Source organism: Drosophila miranda, chromosome XR (assembly GCF_003369915.1).
Source record: "Drosophila miranda strain MSH22 chromosome XR, D.miranda_PacBio2.1, whole genome shotgun sequence".
NCBI classification, from domain to species: Eukaryota; Metazoa; Arthropoda; class Insecta; order Diptera; family Drosophilidae; genus Drosophila; species Drosophila miranda.
In genome coordinates, this window is record NC_046674.1 from 35,264,587 (window position 1) to 35,289,525 (window position 24,939).

General features: G+C 44.2%; 1 protein-coding gene across 1 annotated transcript; it reads right to left on the reverse strand.

Annotated features, from left to right (window-relative positions):
* Positions 1 to 3,499: 3,499 nt before the first annotated feature.
* On the reverse strand, positions 3,500 to 5,101 carry LOC117186775. The gene is made up of 2 exons (XM_033388017.1): positions 4,206 to 5,101; positions 3,500 to 4,141 (listed from the first exon to the last, which is right to left on the reverse strand). The coding sequence occupies exon 1, from the start codon at positions 4,979 to 4,981 to the stop codon at positions 4,208 to 4,210; it is 774 nt and encodes a 257-aa protein (XP_033243908.1). The 5' UTR covers positions 4,982 to 5,101; the 3' UTR covers positions 3,500 to 4,141; positions 4,206 to 4,207.
* Between the last annotated feature and the right edge of the window lie 19,838 nt (positions 5,102 to 24,939).

Sequence of the window (24,939 nt, forward strand, 5' to 3'; positions counted from 1 at the left end):
CAACAATGTCATCTTGGGCTGAAAGATACACCGATGAGTTTAATCAACTACTGTAAGTGCCACTAGTGGCTGAAATCGCAATACATATACACTAATGCAGTCTTTTGCAAAATAGATATATAAAGTGGCATATCCATAATTCTCCACATCCCATACTCATTATGTTTATGTCCAGTTCATCCACACAAGTAACAGGACACCACTGAAGAATCAATTACTGATTCTTCCCACACTCCAGCTAGAGTCCACTAATCTAAACAATGGACCATATTGATTCATCAACGCCAGAATCACGCCACCCTCAAGAAATCGATCCGTTAGAATCATGCCACTCATGAGGACCAATCAGAGCTAGTCATAAAACCAAGGAGTATCACATTCCTAGCTCACTCATGTAATGCAACACCGATCGCCAGCAGCGGATGCCTTTGATCAAAAGCCGACGCATCCCCAAACATCGGTCCAGGCACGTACGCCACCGACACGAAGATGTAGCCGAGGAAAGCAGCACCCGAAGCCAGAGTCGAGAGAAGGGCTCATGGAAACTAGCAAACAATAGAGAAGTCAGTTCCGTTTGAGACAAGCAGACGTAAAGTTAAGTCGGGGAATTCAACCAGTCTTGTGACTTACAGAAATTAAGTACTAAAAATAAAATCTTTTTTTAAAAACTAAATTTCGAGCTGCGGATATTTAGGTTAGGTTAGGTAGAGACGGCCGCCAAGCTCGCTCGGAGCCCAGCACACTTAGGCCGGTTTCGGCCCGTTGTGATACCGCTTGGGATCATTCCCTCCCTGCAGATGAGACTTCATGTCAACAGTTGTCCCATCCAGATGCCCTTATAAAGTTGACGATCTTTCTGGGACATAGCGTGGACATCTCCGAGATGTCGTTCAGAAAGGCAGAGCCCAAGTGATGCAGCCTCCTTCTTCTGAGAGCTGGACAGGAACAGAACAGGTGTTCCACTGTTTCCTCCTCGTCCTCGTCTCTGCAGCTGCGGCAGAAATCATTGTATGGGGCACCCAGCCTGTTTGCGTGGATGCCTACTAGCCAATGTCCTGTGAGGAAACGTATGACTGCGCTGCACCTTTCCCTGCCTAGTTTGCAGAGCTCTGAGGTGCGCTTCTTATCTATGGTCGGCCATGTTTGCCGAGCTGTGCGACAACGTGGCCCTATTTGCCACTTGTTGTCTATCAGTCGCGTGTACTGCTCCTTTATGATGAGCTTGCAGGTGGCCATAGGCATACAAATATCCTCCTTATCTTGGAGAAGGGGGGTTGTAGTGCCAGATCTGGCCAGCTCGTCCGCTATGCAGTTGCCCTCGATATCCCGGTGGCCCGGGACCCATATAAGGCTGATAGCAAATTGCTGAGCCATCTCGTGAAGAGATCTGCGGCAGTTCGCCACAGTAGCCGAGTTCGAGGAGATCGCGTTAAGTGATCTGATCGCTGCTTGGCTGTCGCTGTAGATGTTTAGATTGGTTGTCGTGGTGGTAACCGTGAGAAGGCAGTACAGAGCCTCCCTGATTGCTGTAACTTCCGCTTGGAAGACGCTACAGTGATCCGGAAGCCTGAAAGATTGCCTTATGTTAAGTTGTTCAGAGTAGATTCCTCCTCCAACCCTGCCGTCCAGTTTTGAGCCATCCGTGAAGATGCTTATGGCCCCGTCTGGGCCGGGGAGTCCCTCGAGCCAATCGTCTCTATGAGGGATGATTATGCTGAATGGAGTCTCCGTGTGCTCCATTGGAACTTGATAGTCCGTTCTTGCTGGGACCATGTTGTTTTTATTTAGTATAGATGAGTGACCTATGTTCTGGGGTACCCATTGTTCGGAGTCCCTAAGACGTATTGCTGCCATTTCTGCCCGCTCCTTTCCTGCAAAGTCAAGGCTCTGAAGGCATAACATGGCGTTTAGCGCATCATTTGGTGTAGTTCGAAGAGCTCCACTGATGCAGAGGGCGGCTGTTCGCTGAACCTTGCCCAGCTGATTGTCCTTTTTGTTAGGGCAGGCCACCAGACAGTAACTCCGTAGAGTATTATAGGTCTGACTATTGCCAGATATATCCATCGGACTATGCTTGGGTTCATGCCCAACTTTAGGCCGATAGCTTTTTTGCAAGTATAGAGTGCTGTCGTTGCCTTCCTCACTCTATCCTTGACATTCAGGTTCCAGCTAAGCTTTTTGTCAATTACCAACCCTAAGTAACTGGCACTGTCGCTGAAGGAGAGCCTGTGTCCGTTTAGTATTGGGGGGTTGAGGGGCGGGACCTTGTATTTTTTTGTGAATAGCACGAGTTCCGTTTTCGAGGGATTTAGTCCCAATCCGCGCGATTCTGTCCATTCGGACAATCGAGCAAGCTTTGCGGTCATTAGGTCGCATAGTGTTTGGGGGTATTTCCCCGCAAAGATAATTGCAACGTCATCCGCGTATGCCACTACTTTACAGCCCCCCTCTTCCAGGTCGCATAGAATCTTATTGACTGCAATGTTCCATAGAAGAGGAGACAGAACTCCCCCTTGCGGGGTTCCTCTGTTGACATACCTTGACTGGGTGGACGATCCCATCGATGATGTCACCGTCCTGCGTATGAGCAATTGATCAATGAGCATCACCAAGTGACGGTCCACCCCCAGGTCAGTCAGGGCTTCTGTAATGGCGCCCGGTGTGACGTTGTTGAAAGCTCCCTCGATATCGAGAAAAGCTATTAGTGAGTATTCTTTGAGATGCAGGGATTTTTCTACACTCGAGATCACTTCGTGAAGTGCCGTTTCCGTGGATTTTCCTTTCCGGTAGGCATGCTGCGCACTTGAGTACAGCTGGGGACTTATGGTAGTCCGTAATTGTAACCCGATAAGTCTCTCAAAGGTTTTGAGTAGGAAAGACGATAAACTGATTGGTCTAAAGTCTTTCGGGGTTAAGTGTGAGGCTTTGACTGCTTTAGGGATATCCTAGCCTTAAGCCACGCTTGCGGTATTGTACATACCGCCAGTATCTTCCTGAAGATACTATGTAGCCAGTTGATGGCCGTCTCCCCGGCCTTCTGAAGTTGGGCCGGGATTACCTGGTCCGGGCCTGGCGATTTAAACGGGTTGAAGCTGTTTACTGCCCAACTTATGTTCCGTTTTGTAAGGATATGGTCCATCGATTCTACCGATCCCTCTCCTGGGAGGTGTGACGGCTCGGTGGATGTGCATCCGGAGAAATGCGTGTCGAGCAGAATGTGTAGGGACTCCTCACTAGAGTTGGTCCACGTGCCATCATTCTTTTTGAGGTAACCTACCGAGGGGGTAGTTTTTGAGAGAACTTTCCGGAGTCTTGCGGCCTCCGAAGTTTCCTCGATTTCGGAGCAAAATTTTTGCCAGGAGGCTCTTTTAGCCTTCCTCGTTTCCTTTTTGTATAGTGCTAGACTGGTTTTATAGTCTGCCCAGTGAGTATCCTCCTTAGTTCTTGTGGCTCTATTGAATGGAGTCCTACAAGTTCTACGAAGGGTGTCAGTTGCTTAGACCACCAGGGGGGTTTCTTTTTCCCCCTTGGTCTGGTAGAAGGGCATGCTGCCTTGAAGGCTTTGTTGCACGCATCCGTAAACCTGTTCACAAGACGGTTTAGGTTGTCTTCAGTGTTCGGGCAATTAGGGGCGTTAGGAGGGAGTAGCTCCTCCAGGGTTGTGTTATATTTTTCCCAGTTGGCTTTTCTGGGGTTGATATAGTCGGTTGGTTTGGGAATATCGAAGGATAATATCGTCTCGATATACCTGTGGTCCGAGAAGGAGTGGTCTCCTAGGACTCTCCAGCTCTTGATTGTGTCCAGCAGTTTGCTTGACACTAGCGTGAGGTCAATGACCTCCTGCCGATTTTTAATTATAAATGTGGGGTCGTTACCCCGACTGCATATGAATAAATTTGAGTTCAGGATGAAGCTGAACAGTGACTCACCCCTTACATTCGTGTCCGTGCTCCCCCATTGGGTGTGGTGGGCGTTGGCATCGCAACCTATAAGTAGGTCTTTGTCCGTCCTTTCGCTGTCGCTGGCTATTTTGCGAACAAGTTCGTTCGGAGGATCATTCTCCTCGTGGGCCATATAGGACGCCACCAGCCTGAGATGATTCCCTTTTAGTTCTAGGCTTACCGCCGTGTTATCGCCATCGCTATAATTATGGAGCAGAAAGATATTTAGGTGCTTTCTAGCAAGTATGCAGGTACGGATTTTACCTTCATTTTGGGATACAATGATCTTGTATTCCCTCGTCCCCAATCCACAGACCTTGCCTCCTACCACCCAAGGCTCCTGGATCAGGACTACGTCGGCTCCGCTTGCGTCTAGGCGGAGTATGAGAGCAGCCGATGCTGCTTTGCAGTGGTGAAGATTTATTTGAAGGATCCTTAGGACCATCTTCAAGATTCTCCACCACCGTGATGTCCGCGTCCGAGTCATCTGAGACTCTCTCTCGGCACATTGACTCAAAGTCGAGCATCAGCTCTGTCTCTGAGGAGAAGCCTTCCTGGTCTGGCTCCAGCTCGACGTCAGGCGCTTCGATCTCCGCAGCGACATCCTGCACGTCTGGGTTGACGACAGGAAGCGCCGCGGCCGCCGCGTCCGCTTTGTACACCTTGATGGTGACAGCGCTGAAGCCGAAGTTAAGCTCGCCTTTTGCTGCCTCTATCGGGGCCAGCGAATCTTTGTTGAGGACGAGCACTACCTGGTTAGTCGGCCCTTGTGTCGTCTCAACCTTGGCTACCTTCCAATCCGAGGTCGGTATACCTGGGTTGCATTTTTGCAACATCTTGAGGATGCGTTCTGGCTCCTTAAAGGTAGCCGGCACCCAAATTCTGGCCCTCGGTCTGCTGGGCACCTCGCTCCAGTCGACTGCGACGAGTTTCGCCCCAGTATAGACCTCGCCGACCTGCGCTACCGCCGCTTTATAAAGCTTTAAAGAGCGCTCGTCTTCGCAGGCAATTATCTTAACATTGCCCTGGAACCACCCCATGTCCTTGCAGACTGGCGGAGGTCCAGGGTCTTTGTCGAGGAGTTCGAAGCAGCGGTCGGCCAGTGCCGCTTCCACCCACTTCCACTGACTCCTTGGGATTCTACCCTCTGCGCTGCCTCTGTCGAGGACACCAATTAGCATCCTCTCCTTGGCAATCTGCGCAAAGGAGATATTTGGCAGCACTCTGGAGCGCTTTGCTACCGGTCCCGGTGTCTCCTGCGAGCGCTGCCTCTTGGCTTGGGGAGCCACCTTTTTCTGTTCTAAGGTGAACTCCGGGAGCACGGCCGAAGCCCATTCCACCTTCTTCAGCCAGTCGGCTGATGGGCTGGCTTCACTGCTGGCGTGTTGGCGACGGAGTATGTGCCCTGCACTCCTCTTTTCGGCATATGTGTAGCGTCTGGCTTGGGCGCTTGTCGACGGCAAGTCAACCCCCTCCGCTTTACCAGAAGGTCGGGCAGCCGCAATATTGCTTAGCTTTCCTTCCAAGGTGTCAGCTTCGAGAGTTACCTTGCCTCCCACACCGGATTCGGGATGGGACCCCCTCGGGTTCGCACAGGCACCTTCCACCTTGCAGGTATTCCCTACTATAGAGCCGGTTGGGCCAGGCCTTTGGGCCGCTGCCTTTCCGAGCTTGGGATTGCTCCCAGTTGGCATTTGGGGAGCGCCGCACTCATTTGTTTTTTTGTTAGTTTTTTGGTTTTTGTTCTTGTTATTATACATCCTGTTCCCACGAGATGCAGAGAAAGGGAAAGGTCAGCCCGGGCAGAGATACACGTTGCCCGGGTAAGGCATCATTAGAACAGGGGGCTGCCAAGTCCCTGAGCCCTCCGTTAGCGACTGGGCTAGTTTTTATACCGGGCCCCCAGCCAGGCTGACTCTCGGCACGGGTCGAGTAACACACTTAGTCCGGCCCGGTGTGAGGTGGGTGTGGGGGTTGGGATGTGGGTAGGTATTGTGTAAGGATGGGAGTGTGTGAGCTACTTATTGAGGCGGCACCACAAGCGCATCGTCAGTGCTGCTACCTAGCTAACACCCGCTGGCTGTCCGGGACTGCTTATTTCGGTACTCTCCCGTGAGGGATGCCCGCTTATTCGCAGCTGACCTACCGAGGTAGGCCGTTCGCTATCCGCAACCCGCGACCCGTCAGGTGGCCTCAGCTAGGCCACCTTTGAGCTACCTCACGAGCTCATCAGACCAGATTGCGGATATTTAACTATATATATAGTGACATATCTATAGTCCATGCTCCGCATACCCTTTTCTATGTCTATTACCCTGCACCCACAATACTATAAACAATACGACACCCTCAGCTTCGAACCCTCATAAACAATCTCACGCTCGAAATGGACCACGCGTAGCCGATTGCAGGCAATGTAAACAAACACCCTAAACTGGAAGTTGAACATAAAACAATAGATGCCGCACTAGAATCCAGCCGCACTAGAATCCAGCCGCACCAGAATCACGCCACTCTTCAGAGATCAATTACTAATCGATTCTCAAGAATCACACCATCCTAGCTGACCAATCAGAGGCCCTATTCTCAGCCACCCCCAAGTAATGCAACACCGATCATACGCAGCGGAAGCCTTTCATCAAAAGCCGCCTTTCCCACATATCGATCGAGTCACGTACTCCATCTCCGAAGCCGAAGTCGAAGCCAACGCCTCCGAATCCAAATCCGAATCCCAAACCGAGCATCATAATATAAATAGTCTACATCTAAGAAGCCAACTCAGTTCTGTTCAAGACAAACGTCAATCGCGACACCATCGGAGAATTCAACCAAAGTTAATTCCGTTCAAGACATCAGACCTCAGTCATCGTCGGGGAAATAACTAACCAATGTACGCTAAGTTTAAGTGAAAGAATAAAACCTTTTTTAAAACTTAAACTGAAGTGTCGCATATTTAACTGGCGCAGCCGGTAGGATCTCAGTTAAAAGTGAATCCTTTTTTTTAAGACGATCAATTGGCGTAGTGACAGTTACAGTGCGTAATAACCTACAGTGATCAGATAAAAAGTAACGCTAATACTAAAGGGATCCGCCAAAGAATCTACACACGATTAAAACTCAATTAATATTAGAAAAAAATAAATAAATAAAAAGAAATCAACATGCCGCTAACAGAAATACACCTGAACCAAGCCTTGAAGTCAATCAGGCAAATCCCACCATACGACGGATGCCAAGAACGCCTTAGCTCGTTCATAAGCAGGATTGAGTACATCTCCGAATTGTACCCAACAGAAGACATCCGGCAACAAAGCATCATGTACGGAGCCACTGAGGGTCAACTGTGCGGACGAGCACAACTTTTATCACAAAGCCTTCAACCCAACACCTGGACCGATCTAAAAGTAGCCCTAATCAGCAAATTCAACAACCACACTCCATACGAAACGCTGCTACAACAATTACACGACACCAAATTCAATGGGAATATTCGTAAGTTCGTAGAAGAACTAGAAATTAAGTCAAATGTTATAGTAAGTAAACTAAATCTGGAGACTAGCCCAGAAAATAAGATAATCTTTAAAAACGCTCTGGCAAATGCCACCAGACATACCATAGAAGATGCTCTACCCAATAAACTGTTCATCATTTTAGCAAAGAAAGACATTTCTACTATGGCTAATCTAGAAAAATCAGCTCAAGAGTTAGGAATCTACGAAAATTTCGTAACTGATAACAAGAATCACGAACACACAAGAAACAAAAAATAACAATCGTAGGAATGTTGGAACTTATTACCCTCGCTACAGTAGTAACGATTATAACAATCAAAACCCAAGTACTTCCAAAAAATTCATGGATCGAATCGAAATTATTCAGGAAATAATGCCGTAAATAATAAAGGATTATTTAACGAATTTAGAAATTCCTTAAACCAGGGCAGAGTACAGAATCCCACTAACTATCAAATCAATCAGACTCAGGCAGGTAGCAGTGCACCAAATCAGCCAGTCAAACGATCTAGGGAAAGCCAAAGCGGACAAATGAAAATGGATGTAAATTTTCAGCAGAGTGCCTCAGAAGAAATCGAGGAAGACCATATATAGAAATAATCGTAAATAATAAAAAATTAAGAGGTATCGCGGACTCGGGATCGTCAATAAATATAATAAAAGAAAACTATACAGATTCCAAAGTCGATAGCGACAACCTCACCGTCCATACCATCAATGGACCCGTCCGTCTGACTCAGAGCATTACACGTAATGCAACCAAAAACTGTCCGACAAAACAAAAATTTTATATTCTTAATTTTTCTGAAAATTATGACATACTCTTAGGCAGAGAATATTTGATGGCCAGCAAAACCGTCATCGATTACCGAAATGAAACGGTAACGTTAGGAGAAAGGTCATACCCAATCATCCAAAGTGGAGAAGCAATTGCCGACGGCAAGACCGCACACAAAGGTGATAAGCCATCTTCAAAGGAAGATATAACTACACCTAAGTGCCTTGACCCATCTCCTGAAGGAGAGCAATACTTCGCTTCCGCATTAGAGAATGAATTAAGGGAATGCAACCAGCTAAGGTTGGAGCATTTAAATGACGAAGAAAAGGAGAAACTAAAGAAAGTTCTCTATTAATTTAAGGACGTGCTGTATAAAGAAGGTGACATTTTGACCTTCACTAGTACTATAAAGCACGAAATTAAAACCCATCACGAAGATCCTGTATATCGTCGACCATATAAATATGCTCAAATACACGATCAAGAAGTGACTCAACAAATCAAAGATATGATTAGACAGGGAATCATTCGTAAGTCGAATTCTCCCTATTGTGCACCCATTGCTATGATACCAAAGAAAATAGATGCTTCAGGAAAGCAGAAATATCGAATGGTAGTAGATTATAGAAGTCTAAACGAGGTGACAATCAAGGATAAATTTCCTACACCCAGAATGGACGAAATACTAGATAAACTAGGTAGGTGCCAATATTTCACAACAATCGATTTAGCTAAGGGATTCCATCAAATTCCTATGGAACCTAGCTCAATCCCAAAAACAGCTTTCTCCACGAAGCATGGTCATTACGAGTTCACTCGTATGCCCTTTGGGCTAACAACTGCCCCCGCTACCTTCCAAAGATGTATGAACAATCTGCTAGAAGAGTTAATCTTCAAAGATTGCCTCGTATACTTAGACGACATCATTATATTTTCCACTTCATTGGAAGAACACCTGTTGTCACTAAGGAGAGAATTTGGAAAGTTGAGAGACGCCAACTTAAAGCTACAAATGGATAAATGTGAATTCATGAAAAAAGAAACGGAATTCCTAGGCCATGTAGTAACAACTAACGGCATAGTTCCTAATCCAAAGAAAATATCTGCCATAATAAACTTCCCAATACCTAATACAACCACAAAAATAAAATCATTCATAGGTTTATGTGGATTCTATAGGAAATTCATTCCCAACTTCGCTAATAAAGCAAAACCTATGACACTCAAATTAAAGAAACGAGCTGTCATAGACCCAACAGAGGAAAAATACGTCGAGGCCTTCGAATTGAAAGTACTTATCACCTCAGACCCCATCCTCGCATTCCCAGATTTCAACAGAATGTTCACGGTAACAACCGATGCAAGTAACATTGCATTAGGAGCAGTGTTGTCGCAAGACCACAAACCAATCTGCTATGCAAGTAGAACCTTAAACGAACATGAAATCAATTATTCAGCAATAGAAAAGGAATTACTAGCTATAGTTTGGGCAACTAAGTATTTCAGATCATACCTGTTTGGTAGAACGTTTGAGATATTAAGTGATCACAAGCCCTTGATTTGGTTGAATAACCTCAAGGAACCAAATATGAAGCTACAACGATGGAAGATCAAATTAAATGAATTTGACTTCAAAATAAAATATTTACCCGGAAAGGAGAACCATGTAGCCGATGCGCTATCAAGAGTAAAGATGAACGAAAACCTACTCGGGGAAACCATTAATAGTGATTGTGCAACGGTCCATAGCGCGCAAGAAGATAATACAAATTATATTCCACTTACAGAGAGACCAATCAATTACTATAATAGGCAAAAAGAACTGATTAAAGGTAATGAGGATAAGGTAGAAACATCCCACTATTTCCACAAGATACTGATAAAAATCACATATACCGAAATGACATAATCATTAACAAAAGATATAATAAAGGAATATGTGTGTACCAAAAAGAGTGCACTATATTTCCATAACGAAGTAGACTTCCCACTGTTCCAAAGGGCATTCCTGGAGATAATCAGTCCAAATCACTTCACTAAACTGATTAAATCCAGTACCAAACTCATAAATATTCCGAAATACTCCGAATTCAAAGAACAAATATTGAAGAATCATAAAGAGCTACTTCACCCAGGTATCGAAAAGACCACTAATTGGTTTAAAGGAAAATTCTACTACCCCGATTATCAAAAGTTAATCCAAAATATTATCAATGAATGTCCTACGTGCAACGTTGCTAAAACAGAGCATCGTAACACCAATCTAACCTTCGAAATCACCCCTGAAATACAAAATATCAGAGAAAAGTATGTCATGGATTTCTATTTGGTAGGCAATCAACCATTCCTATCATGCATTGATGTATATTCTAAATTCGCTACCCTTGTAGAAGTTAAGAGTCGTGACTGGTTAGAAACCAAGAGAGCCATCATAAAAGCCTTTAACGAAATGGGCAAGCCACAGGGAATTAAAGCCGACAAAGATTCAGCCTTTATGTGCGCAGCATTGCAAGCATGGTTGAATGCGGAAAATGTGAAAATCGAAATCACTACCAGTAAAAACGGAGTTTCTGATGTAGAACGGCTACATAAAACGATCAATGAAAAATTAAGAATCATTTCAAGCGAGGATAACATAGAAAACAAGCTCACAAAATTCGAGTTAATTCTATACACTTATAACCATAAAACGGTTCATAATACTACAAAAAGATCCCCAGCTGATATCTTCCTGTACGCCGGACTACCAGATTATAACACCCAACTGAATAAAGTTAGGAAGATCAATCATTTGAATAACGATAGAATCGAATTTGAAGTAGACACACGATACAAGAATGCACCCCTAGTTAAAACAAAAACAACCAACCCGTTCAAAAGAACAGGGGAAATTAGGCAGGTAGACGAAAAGCACTTTGAAGAGAAAAATAGAGGGAGGAAAATCACCCACTATAAAACGAAATTCAAGAGAAAGAAAAAATCTAATAAAAGTAAATACGATAATTGCAGAGTACCCGAAGAGAGTACTGGGAATCCAGAGCTACAACATGATTAAGATTATAATCTTACTAATGTTCACCGTCCTACAGTCTTCCGGACAGAATATAGAGATAGATCCCATCAATTCAAGGAATGGATATCTCATATTCAAAACAAATACCATTAACATACCCATTAATTATGAATACCATTATCTAACAATTAATATAACAAGAACAGATGAAACATATCAGAGTTTAATAGAACAGGCAACCCAATTTAATAACGAAATTCAAGTTCAATATTTAGTCGAGAAAATGCAACATGAATTCAACGGCATAAAAATAGCCAAAAGAAACAAAAGAGGCCTTATAAATGCAGTAGGCACAATATATAAATATCTATTTGGAACGTTAGATCAAGATGATAAAGTCGAATTAGAAGGGAAAATAGACAATCTGGCTAGCCACAGTGTTCAAGCTAACGAATTAAACTTAGTAATTCAAGCAGTAAATTCTGGCATAGATGTTATCAATAAATTAAACAAGGATAATGATAGAAATAAGCAACTCGAAATATTAATATTTAACCTTCAACATTTTACTGAGTACATAGCGGATATTGAATTAGGCATGCAGCTAGCAAGATTAGGGATCTTTAATCCAAAATTATTGAGGCAGGATTACCTGAAACACATCGATTCAGAGAAATTATTAAATATCAAAACATCTACCTGGTTGAAATCAGACACTAACGAAATACTAATAATTTCCAACATCCCACGAGAGATCAGAAATATTCCTATACTTAAAATTGTCCCATATCCAGATGAAGATAATAACATCCTCACTTACCTAACGCAAAACAATTATTACGTTCTAGAAAACGAGGTATATGAAAAAGAATCAAAACAAAAAATAAATGACGAATGTATTTCAGGAATAGTCAAACAAGTAGAAACAAAATGTCCATACACCAAAGCACACCAAAACTTTCAAATAAGTTTCATAGAACCCAATATATTGAAATTACCAAAAACCATATTAAACCAAGATTGCCTAAACCAAGAAATAAAAGTAGAAGGTAACGCATTATGGACGGTTTTCTAAGGGTTAAACTACAAAGAGAGTGAGAGCGCTCTAACTGCGATTGCCCACTCGGAGAACGGCGTCGTTTCATGCTAGGGCGGCGTAACCTCGTCTCCGATCATCAAGAAGAGTCTTCGTTTGCGTTTCGACGAAATCACAACGACAATTAGCAGTTGCAGCCGGCCGCGCTTAAACCCGTATTACCCATTACATTGTACTCTATACGCGATTAAGATTAAAGTTTAAGTTGATTGAAGTCCAAATGAATAAATCTCGAATTGTCTATATCGTGTAGTACATTATTAAACGCAAAGATTCCCCAGAGCATTTCTGCTCAACATTGAAATCTCGTATCGAGGATTTCACAACATTTTTGGTGGCCCATGAGGGGAACCGCGTTTAATTCGTACTATACGCATATGATTCTACCTCGTTCCGCGTTCAGTTAAATGTACAAATAAAATCATATTTTACCGGCTGCAACTGTAAACGGCAAACACAACGCAAACCAACGGTTTATCCAACAGCCGCTATCTCTCGCACGAAGCAGGGACAAAGAAGACCAGACGATAGCTCTGCGCCTGGACAGTAGCACACAACAACAACACAAGCCGACGGTTAGACAGCAGCCTCTCTCTCGTGCAAAGCAGAGACCAAGAGACCAACGAGCGTTCTGTTGCTGCACATCATCTCTATACACAAGGCCTCAACTCAACGCTCACAGTAGCACAGTTTCTGCTCTCCGCTCGGACAACACCAACAACAACGACTCGCAAGTTCTCTTAAGCTACGCTTTAAGCAAAGAGAAGCACTCCCGAGTACCAGAGTAAGTGTTTCGTTGTGGGTATTTTGTACAAGGTCAAAGAGAGTGCAACTAAGGGTGAGAAAGGTACATACACATATAACAGCAACATGTCAACAGCCGAGTCCCACGACCTCGAAGCCGATCCTCAGGTGGAGATCGACAATCTCAGTGTTATTCAGACAAATCTCATTGCGAGGGTTAATCAAACGGTGCGTAATTTCAGAAAGGATGGCGCAGATCGGAAAACAAAAGCTTATTTTCAAACGCGCTTACAAACTTTGCAACGGTTCTTAGGTGAATTTGAGCAAAATCATCAACGTTTACTAATACTTCGATGTCCAAGTACGCATAGTTATGTGTCCAGCGAAGTGGCCTTTCGCTTTGATGAAGACTATACAACGGCATTCAGCATCATATCAGAGGCCTACGAAAATGTATGTCCAAGAGCACCACCGGTACAGCAGAATCCGGAGCCAGCAAATCCATCTGTATCATCAGTGCAATTGCCCAAGCTACCTGTACCGACATTTACAGGCAAGTTTGTGGATTGGCCGGCATTTCACGATGCATTTGTTCGACTCATCCATAACAACCAGAAACTGTCCGACGTCCAAAGGTTTCATTTCCTGAAGCAAGCTCTTCCCTCGGATCGCGACGAGGATATTCAGCAGATGGCGCTTGCGGGAAATAACTATGCAACAGCTTGGAGTCTCGTCCTCAAGCGATACGACAACAAACGGCTGCAGTTTATGTACCAAATGAACGGTTTGTATGACTTGCCACAGTTGACAAAGGAGCAGTCTGCTGATATAAAACATATGCTTAATGTTGCGACGGTTTGTCTCAATGCTTTCAAGAATCTAGATGTTCAGCATTGGATGGCTCATCATCTCACTTCCAGACTGCCAAGCACGACACTGCAAGCTTGGGAGCTCCATCTCGGTAACTCTGCCGAACTTGCCACATTTTCTCAGCTACAATCATTTCTCAACGACCGTCTCATCAGCATCGATGTGTTCGAAAATCGAGGCCACTCCACGACGCGGACACCTGTGCCGCAGCCTGTCAATCAAAGGCACCCGAAGAAGTCAGTTGGCAACGTAACATACAAGGGCAACAGTTTCCACGCCAAGACTGCGGTTGCCGAACACACTCGCTGCCCTCACTGTAGCGACAGTCACAATCTTCGGCATTGCCCGGACCTTTTGTCCAAGGACTGCTTTGCAAGGAAAGCCATCGTCGATCATGCAAAGGCATGCCTCAACTGTCTGAGCCGTTCCGCTGCACTTTCAAAATGTACCAGTAAAAGGAACTGCACGCAGTGTGGTCAAAGACACCATACACTGCTGCACTTCCCAACTCCTGCTCAGGTGGCAACACAGCCTCACGCAGCCTCCCATAGCGCTCGTTCCGGTAACTCCTGGCAGTATACAACGAACGACTCATCTGGCAGGGCTACACCTACGCAACTCTACGCTAGGACCCCACTTCCTACTCAGAGCACTGCACAGCCTCTCCCAGTTGTTCCCAACACTAGTTCCGGTGGTCATCCACAGTCTGCAGCGACCGACTCGTCTGTGAGAACACACTCTGCGCAACTAGTCTCCGCTACGGCAACGCATCACGGACCCAGCACTGTCCTTCTGGCCACTGCCCTGGTCACAATCCACAACCCCCACACTGGCCAATCAGCTGTGGTACGTGCGTTAGTGGATTCAGGCTCGGAAGGAACCCTCATTACAGAGCACACAGTGCAGGCTCTTAACCTCAAGCGGCATCCAATTTCGGCAGAAATTGCTGGAGTTGGGACCACCTCCAAGAACAGGTGTACCTACACTACAGAATTGGCATTAAGTTCTTGTACTTCGCAGTGTTGTACTACCATTGATACTGCGCTTATACTTAAAACGCTTACATCGCAATTACCTTCAAAATCCATCAAATTGCAGCAATGTCCTCATTTGAACGGAATAGAACTCGCCGATCCCAGGTTCTACAAATCACAACGGATTGATCTTCTGCTGGGAGCGGACGTAATCCCACAGATCCTGCTTTCAGATATCCGCAGAGGAAAGGAGAACCAACCAATTGCACAGCACACCCAGCTAGGCTGGATAGTCTTTGGTCGAGCCACTTCCACACGCTCACACGCTGTCACCATTAGATGTCACCACAACAGGCTAGAGAATCTCGTCCAGAAATTCTTCGAAATGGAGCATCTCGGTTCTGCAAAACAGCTCACACCAGAAGAGCGATGGTGCGAGGAGCATTTTAAACGAACTCACATCCGTCAACGAAACGGCAAGTATTTGGTACGGTTACCACTTAAGCGTTTGTTTGACCCTTCGCAGGTGCTAGGCAAATCACGTCAAATCGCGATTAATCGATTCCAAATGCTTCAACGAAGATTCCAAAGGCAGCCGGAGCTGCAAGCCAAATATTCGGAAGTCATGAATGAGTACTTTCAACTAGGCCAGGTGACCAAAGTAACAACCAAGGAGCAGCAGCATTGCATCATTAGCAAGGAGAATGGAATCGAGTCCACATGTTGCACCTTGCCTCATCACGCAGTATTCAAAGAGGAAAGTGTCACTACTAAGGTTAGAGTAGTATATGACGCCTCCTGTAAAACGTCAAACGGAAAATCGCTCAATGACGTCCTATGCACCGGACCAGCGCTCCAAAACGATCTAGCCGGCGTGGTCCTGAATTGGCGTTTCCATCGTTTTGTTTTTGCTGCCGACATTCAGAAGATGTATAGATGCATTGACATGAATGCAGAGGATTCGCAATATCAACGCATCTTTTGGCATGACGAACACAACCAAGTAGCTGAGTATTATCTCAACACAGTTACGTTTGGAACCGCTTCAGCTCCTTACACAGCCATTCGCGTCATACATCAACTGGCGCAGGATGAACGCGACCGATACCCACTCGCGGAAAGGGTCCTTCGACACGAAATATACGTTGACGACGTACAAAGCGGAGCTTCCACTCGCGAAGGAGCATTAGAAATTCAAAATCAATTGATCGGAGCCTTACGATCAGCAGGAATGGAGCTTCGAAAGTGGTCTGCGAATGACGCTTCTCTGCTACAAGACATACCTCCAGACCATTTATCTCATAAGACATTATTAGAGTTTGAGTACCAAGATCCCGTTAAAACCTTAGGCCTCTATTGGCATCCACATCAAGACTATTTTGGGTTCAAGATAAATTTTGAAATCAGTCACGCACATACTAAACGTTCTTTACTTTCCACAGTCGCCCGACTGTACGACCCATTAGGTTTCATCACGCCCTGTGTCATGACCGCGAAGGCGATACTCAAGGACTCATGGATGGCCCGCATCAAACGCAACGATGGCAGCCCAGCACAACTGGACTGGGATGAACCGCTGCCAACCGAACTGCTTGATAGATGGCAGGGATTCATACAGAACTTGCCATATGTCGAGCAAATTCAAGTACCACGATGGCTGCGCTTCAACATCCACGAGCTTGCGTCATTACAGCTACATGTTTTCTGCGATGGATCATCACTGGCGTATGCAGCATGTGCATATATTCGTGCAGAGCTACCAAACGGAATGATTCAAACTCATTTGCTAGCTGCACGCAGTCGAGTCACACCCACGAAACCGATCACAATTCCACGAGTCGAACTTTCGGGTGCGCTGCTGGCAGTTAAACTGGCAAAATGGATCCGGGACCAACTTCGCACTGCAGGACCACCTATGGCAACCTTCTATTGGTCAGATGCTACTATCGTTTTGTTTTGGATAAATGGAGACCCCCACCGATGGCAAACCTTTGTGTCAAATCGCGTTGGACAGATTTTGGAGCATAGTACATCAACTCAGTGGAGACATGTACCTACTGCGGTAAACCCAGCGGACTGCGCAACTCGTGGCTTAACACCACAAGAGTTAGCAGTACATCCATTATGGTGGTCTGGACCATCATGGCTACAGCAGCCGGAAAGCCAATGGCCGGCAAACGGAGTTCCCAGTCAGGACATCGACAGGACTATAATCGAGGAGAAACCATCAGTTTTGTTCCAAAATGCTGTGCAAGTCTCGGAGGCTCCAGAAGCCTTCATCCAAAACTCGTCCTCATACGACAGGTTAATATCAGTCATGGCATATGTTCTACGGTTTATACATAACATTCAAGCCAAAGGGGACAAACTGTCTGGACCACTGAGTGTGCAGGAGCTCGACAACGCTTTAATTCATCTCGTTCGCAGCATTCAACAGGAGGTCTACGCGACAGAAATATTGAGGTTGAAGGGAAACAAGGCACTATCGGGCACACACAAGATGTGTCAATTATCCCCATTTCTAGATGACCAACAAATTGAGGTCGACTGCGAAATGCAATGCACCTTCCAATAAGCCAGCGACAACCAATGATCATTCCCAATCATCATCATTTTACCGATCTCGTCGTGCGTAATGCCCACCGTCTCGCACTCCACGGCGGCACCGAATTAACGCTGGCCACTATTCGACACAAATTCTGGATAGTCAACGGAAAACAAACTGTCAAACGCATTCTTCGACAATGCGTCCGATGTTTTCGTCACCGACCGAAACCAGCAGCACAATTGATGGCCGATCTTCCCCTACATAGAGTCAATCCGCCAACTCGTGCATTCATCGCCACCGGAGTGGACTATACAGGCGCGTTCGAAATTCAAGCATCCAGATTCCGTGGACACACAAACTACAAGGCGTATATCGCAGTTTTCATCTGTTTGGCTACAAAGGCAATTCATCTTGAAGCGGTCACGGGCTTAACCACCGAACACTTTCTCATGGCCCTACAACGTTTCATCGCGCGTCGGGGCTACTGTCAACACATGTATAGCGACTGCGGCACGAACTTCATTGGTGCCGACCGGGCAGACAAATTTAGAAAAAGCGTCGACAACTACTAGGACGTGGTTATACTGTTTCTTAGTCAACTCCATCGGTCCAATATGGTCAATATGATACGTTTGCAAAGGCTCATCAGATTTGTCAATTACATTCAAATACCCTTCTTTCTTTCCAAATTTTGCGTCGCTCACAATGCACTCCACACACGACTTAACAATCCTATCCACTTTCCCTAACAAATCTGGAATAAAGTATTCGCGCTGCACTAAATCGATAGTTCTTTTGACACCAAAATGACCCTGACGATGAGCAATCATTATGATTTCGCTTTCCATCCCAGATGGTATTACGATCAACTCTTTAACTGGATCCTTGTGCAAAATGTCATACTTCAAATAAAAGTCGTCATAAGAACCCGACTCTAGCACCTTACAAATTGCTGATATCCAAATATCCTGACGTTGAGCCTGCTTTATTCGATGTCTCAGTGAATCTTCCAACAACAAACAATGCACTCTACTCAATGCATCGACGTGTTTCATCTTGGTCCCTGAACGATGCTCAATTTCATAATCGAAGTCCTGAAGAAATATGGCCCAACGAGATACCTTAACGGGAACATCTTGTTTCCTCATCGTTAACGCAAAAGCATTACAGTCAGTAATAATTTGTATCTTTCTCCCAAGCAAATACACTCTCCACTTCTTTAGAGCCTGCACTATAGCGAGTACTTCAAGCTCGTATGAAGGATACTTTTCTTCAGCTGGGGTTGTCTTACGACTCATATATTCTACCGGGTGAAAACATTGATCCTCTGAGTCCATTTGCAAAAGTATGGCTCCATACCCATACATACTTGCATCGCAGTGAACTTCAGTTTTGCCCTTCTGATTAAACAACTTTAAAACAGGAGAACAGGATAAATAAACTTTCAACTGATTGAATGATGCCAACTCTTCTTCACCCATTTTGAAAGAAACATCCTTTTTCATCAAGTTTGTCAGTGGTCTGGCCACGACAGCAAAATCCTTAACAAATCTACGGAAATAGGAAGTTAGGCCCAAATAGCGTTGAACTTGTTTCCTGTCTCTCGGAATTGGAAAATTTTCAACTGCCGAAGTTTTATCTTGAGATGGTCGTATCGTTGAATTCTCTATTATGTAACCCAAAAAATTAATCTTGCGCTGTAACACTTGCGATTTCTCCAATTTTATGCGTAATCCTGAAATCTCTGCGATACTCAACACCTTCTGTAATTTTTCAAGTCCTTCTTGCACATCCTTTGATGGAATAATAATATCGTCCATATACAAAATCAAAATACCGTCATCTATCAATGCTCTGAAAACCGCATATATGTACCTCATAAATACTTTAGGGGAGTTAGTCATCCCAAATGGTACATAATTAAATTCATACTGTCCACTCTGTGTGACAAAAGAGGTATATTTACGAGAATCCTCATGTACTGGCACGTGAAAAAACCCATTAGACAAATCCAACGTAGTGAAAACACGTCCTTCCTGAAGCTTGAGTAAAACATCGTCGATTAACGCCATTGGAAAATTGTCACAAATTATCTTTTCATTAAGTTTTTTATAATCACAACAAAGTCTTTTTGAGCCATCCTTCTTGGCGACAAGCACTACAGGGGACGAGTATTCAGAAACACTATGGCGAATTATTCCTTCCTTTAACCAATCCCTGACCTGCTTATCGACTTTTTCATTGTCTACGTAAGGTAGGCGTCTAGGTCTTTGACGGACCGGTACTTCATCTGACAATATTATCTTCATTTCAACAGGGCTGTTTTCTGGTTTTACGGGCTTATAATTTTCTACCAACCCCGCTATTATTGACCTCACCTCACGGTTCAAATGCGACAGGTCTATTCCTCGTGAAAACTCTTCAATAATATTGCTCGACAGTATCTGATGGAACGTCTTTTCTAATTCATCAATTGCGCTCCCTAAATCCGGAGGCCTGCTCACTTGAGTATGTTGAATGAACTCTAGATTTCGGCTTCCTTAAGTGAAACTACTGCTAACATACTCCTTTTCCGGTGGAACTTCAACCTCCCCTTGACGGATGTCATTTATTGAATGAAAGAAAACTCCTTTCTTCCCTATGCTTGCACTGACAAAATCAAGAACATCACTTCCAATTACACCTTCGTACAGGGTATCATCGTCACGGACTACATGAAAACACATTTCCAAAGGAACGTCATCAAACTTAGTAACAACGTTAAATGAACCCAACGTATAGATTTTCTTGCCTCCTATTCCTATCAATTCTTTTATATCGTTTTTCAACGCAACTGGGAAAATCTTTCTGTAGACTTTCTCGCTCGTGGTACAAATATCGCTGCCAGAATTAAATAATGCAGTGATATCTTCATTACCAATTTCGACATTCTTAAAAGCCCGATTAAAACTGGTCTGAGAAAATTGCTGGACATTTGAAATTTTCTTCTCTCTTGCCATTCGTGAACCTTTTGCCTCGCATTGATTTGCCTTGTGACCTAGTTGATTTCAATTAAAACATTTGACGGCACTTTCCTTGCAATACTTTGCAATATGATTACTACCTCCACATTTGAAACAACGCCTTTCATCCTTGATTTTTACCGAACTGTTCTCAAACTTTGGTTTTGCCCTTAGCGTACTTCCTTGATTCGCACTGATCTTTTCATAAATCTTAATTTGCTCACGAAATTCTTTAAAATTGTTTGCTTGGTACAGACAGCTTTTGTTTTGCTTGGAGTCTGGAATGCCCTCAATAATATATTCAATAATACTTTCTTCATCTAGCTGGGATTGACTTGCCAAGGTACACATGCTATAAAAATATTCAATTAAAGTCTCCTTATGGGTCTTCTTTCTATTTTCTAATAGCTTATGAACTTGCTTTGCCGTTAACTTCTCACTAAATTCACTTTTTAGTGCTTCCTTCAGAGAATTCCAATCATTAATGCCAGATTGACTGCTCAAAAATAATTTCGCTGCACCTTTCACTAATGTCCTGCTATAAATAAACTTTTGCAAATCATTCCAATTCACTGTTAAGGCATTAAGTTCAAAATCACGTAGCCAGTCATCAACATCCGGAGAACCATTGCCCGTAAATGCTGAAAGGGAATCTTCGATGTCTCTTAATGTGAACGCCATGTTTACTGAACTACCAACTGCTGCTTCGCTTACCGAATTTAAAATTGGCGCGTCTTCTGTCTGTTCGTCCCCAGTTATATTGATCGTTTCTTCATATATAGATTCTTCGTTTTCGTCTTGATCTAGTCTAAAATACGAATATAGTCTCTCCCGTAAAACTGATTTAACACCTGAATGCTGCAGATGTAGCGCTTTCAATTTTTCTCTCAACTCTGTTACGGTTAGGTCTAAGATTTCTTCGCGTTGCATATTACACTATTAGCTAAAATATAGTTTACGTTGAATCCGCTTCCTAAAATTTGTAACACCTTAAATCTGTTCCGTATATTCAATACTTGCGTATACAGACATCAGGTGTGAGAATCGTCTTTTCCAATACACGCAGACAAACGATGCGTTCTTCTTCTTTGTCTTCTTCACGTCGTTGTCGTTCGCAGGGTATACAAGCCGCACGTGGCCGTGCGAAGTGCCACTGTTGTTGTTTTCGTCGTTTGCTGCTTTCCTCTACATTCGCAATGTGGACGAAAACGAATAATGTCGTTCAAGTCTCCCTTGCTTTGTAGATTCCTTCTTTGCGTCGTCTTCGTTCGCAGGGTATACAAGCCGCACGTGGCCGTGCGAAGTGCCACTGTTGTTGCTTCGTCGTTTGCTGCTTTCCTCTTTTCTGCACGTTCGCAATCTGAACGTCTCTCCAGTCCTCTTTGCTCTGTACTTTCGTCGTTGGCTTTTCACTCTTTCCCGTTTGCCTTGCTCTTTTGACGAAAACGAATAGTGTCGTTTTGCGTTCTCTTTCCTCGTCGTTTTCGGGTCTGCGTCGTTTTGTAGCCTCGTCGTTTTGTAGCTCTGTAGCTCTTCGTCGTTAGCTACCTCTGCTCTCTGCACTTTGACGAAAACGAATAGTGTCGTTTTGCGTCCTCTTTCCTCTTTATTTTCTTTTCTCACTGCCGCTTCTCGGCATCTGCTTTCGTCTTCGTTGCTTCGTTGGTCGTAATTTCACAATTTTGCGCAAAACTTGATGGTATTGGCAACTTGTACACGAATACACATTCACTTGTGGTTATATCCCGGACGAGACCCCAAATTGTAGGGATCCTTGGTGAGCTCCCTACAAGTGAGTAAGAATCCGCTCCAGAAACTCCATCAAATATAAGCCACACGTCGTTGTATTGTCTTTATTTTAATAAATGGTTACAATATGTTTCTTTTTCTTAACACGTTCTTCTCTGCACGTCTACTCGCTCCCGCAGTCGAACTCTTACTTAGCTATCGATATATCTTCCTCTCATACCCTTGACTATCCCTAGCGATAGATCGATACTCATTAAAGGGCTGCCAACCCTACATATATGTACTGATTTGAAAGAATATTGCCCTCAAATGCTCAAATAATTAAGTCTTTTTGATATAAGAAGAACAAAATCTTTATGTATTTTGTTTATTTGTAAATGTTAGGAATCGTATTATATCCGTAATTTATGTAAACTATCAATACAATCTCTTATGGCTAAGGTCATTAAACATAGAATAAAACGAGGGGGAACGTTGTGAGTTGCTGCGGACACCGCAACTCTACGGTTATACCCGATACTAAGTCAGTATGGCTCTCCTCCGGCAGACGCCGCTAATATTAAACGACACGACAAAGAGTGCGTGCGAGAGAGACAGAAAATCAGTCTGAGCGTGACGTCGGGCGCTACGTAGCCACTGCAAATTGATTTGTTCCTATTGGCTATAAAAATGATCTGATCTGATCCAGATTCAGCAATCTGATAGATATGGTCATTATCTATGATTCTGCGTTTTTAGTTTTCTCGAATGTGCAATATTGTGGATGCAACAGATTTTCGTCCTTTGTGTGGGCGGAAGGGGGTGGGGCGAAATTTTGAGATACACGTTTTATAGTAAAATCTAACAGGAGTGCGGATACCAAATTTGGTTACTCTAGCCTTAATAGTCTCTGAGATTTTTGAATATCCCCAGATTTTCGTCCTTTGCGGGGGCGGAAGGGGGTGTGGCGAAATTTTGAAACAAACTCGTCTCGGTCCGATATATTAGGAGTGTGGATACCAAATTTGGTTGCTCTAGCTTTTGTAGTCTCTGAGATCTAGGCGCTAATGTTTTACTCTAAAAAAAGCCGCCTATGCTACGTGTGTGTTAGAGAGAGACAGGGCGAGAAAAAATGAAATTGTTTTCTTGATGCTGGCTATATAATAATACGATCCAATTCAGATTCCGCAGTCTTAAAGATATGGTCATTCTCTACAATTCTACGTTTCTGGTTTTCTCATATCTTTAAAATTGTGGATGCCACAGATTTTCGTCCTTTGTGGGGGCGGAAGTGGGCGGGGCGAAGTTTTGAAAAATTTTTGTAGCAGTGACATATCACAGAAGTCTGGATCCAAAACATCGTTGCTCTCGCTCTTATAGTCTTTGAGCACTAGGCGCTGAAGGGGACGGACAGACGGACAGACGGACGGACGGACAGACGGACAGACAGACAGGGCTCAATCGACTCGGCTATTGATGCTGATCAAGCATATATATATTTTATGGGGTCGGAAACGATTCCTTCTGGACGTTACACACATCCACTTTTACCACAAATCTAATATACCCCAATACTCATTTTGAGTATCGGGTATAAAAAAACAGGCCGAAGGGCAATCCCTCGCTTCAAAAAGTAAAAACAACAAGCTGAAGGGCAAGCCGCTTGCTGACGGTTAAAAAAAACCACACCCGGAAGAAGCTGAAAGGCAATCCCTCGCTTCCCGCATCAACATCTACAAAAGGAAAAACAGGCTGAAGGGTAATCCATCGCCTCAAGAAGTAACGAGGGGGAACGTTGAGAGTTGCTGCGGAGACCGCAACTCTACAGTTATACCCGATACTAAGTCAGTATGGCTCTCCTCCGGCAGACGCCGCTAATATTAAACGACACGACAAAGAGTGCGTGCGAGAGAGACAGAAAATCAGTCTGAGCGTGACGTCGGGCGCTGCGTAGCCGCTGCAAATTGATTTGTTCCTATTGGCTGATCCGATCTGATCCAGATTCAGCAATCTGATAGATATGGTCATTATCTATGATTCTGCGTTTTTAGTTTTCTCGAATGTGCAATATTGTGGATGCAACAGATTTTCGTCCTTTGTGTGGGCGGAAGGGGGTGGGGCGAAATTTTGAGATACACGTTTTATAGTAAGATCTAACAGGAGTGCGGATACTAAATTTGGTTACTCTAGCCTTAATAGTCTCTGAGATTTTTGAATATCCCCAGATTTTCGTCCTTTGCGGGGGCGGAAGGGGGTGTGGCGAAATTTTGAAACAAACTCGTCTCGGTCCGATATATTAGGAGTGTGGATACCAAATTTGGTTGCTCTAGCTTTTGTAGTCTCTGAGATCTAGGCGCTAATGTTTTACTCTAAGCAAAGCCGCCTATGCTACGTGTGTGTTAGAGAGAGACAGGGCGAGAAAAAATGAAATTGTTTTCTTGATGCTGGCTATATAATAATACGATCCAATTCAGATTCCGCAGTCTTAAAGATATGGTCATTCTCTACAATTCTACGTTTCTGGTTTTCTCATATCTTTAAAATTGTGGATGCCACAGATTTTCGTCCTTTGTGGGGCGGAAGTGGGCGGGGCGAAGTTTTTAAATATTTTTGTAGCAGTGACATATCACAGAAGTCTGGATCCAAAACATCGTTGCTCTCGCTCTTATAGTCTTTGAGCACTAGGCGCTGAAGGGGACGGACAGACGGACAGACGGACGGACGGACAGACGG

What these genes read in the sequence shown, in the direction of transcription:
- LOC117186775 (XM_033388017.1), bottom strand. Translation starts at nt 4,981, where the DNA reads ATGGGGTGGTTCCAGGGCAATGTTAAGATAATTGCCTGCGAAGACGAG.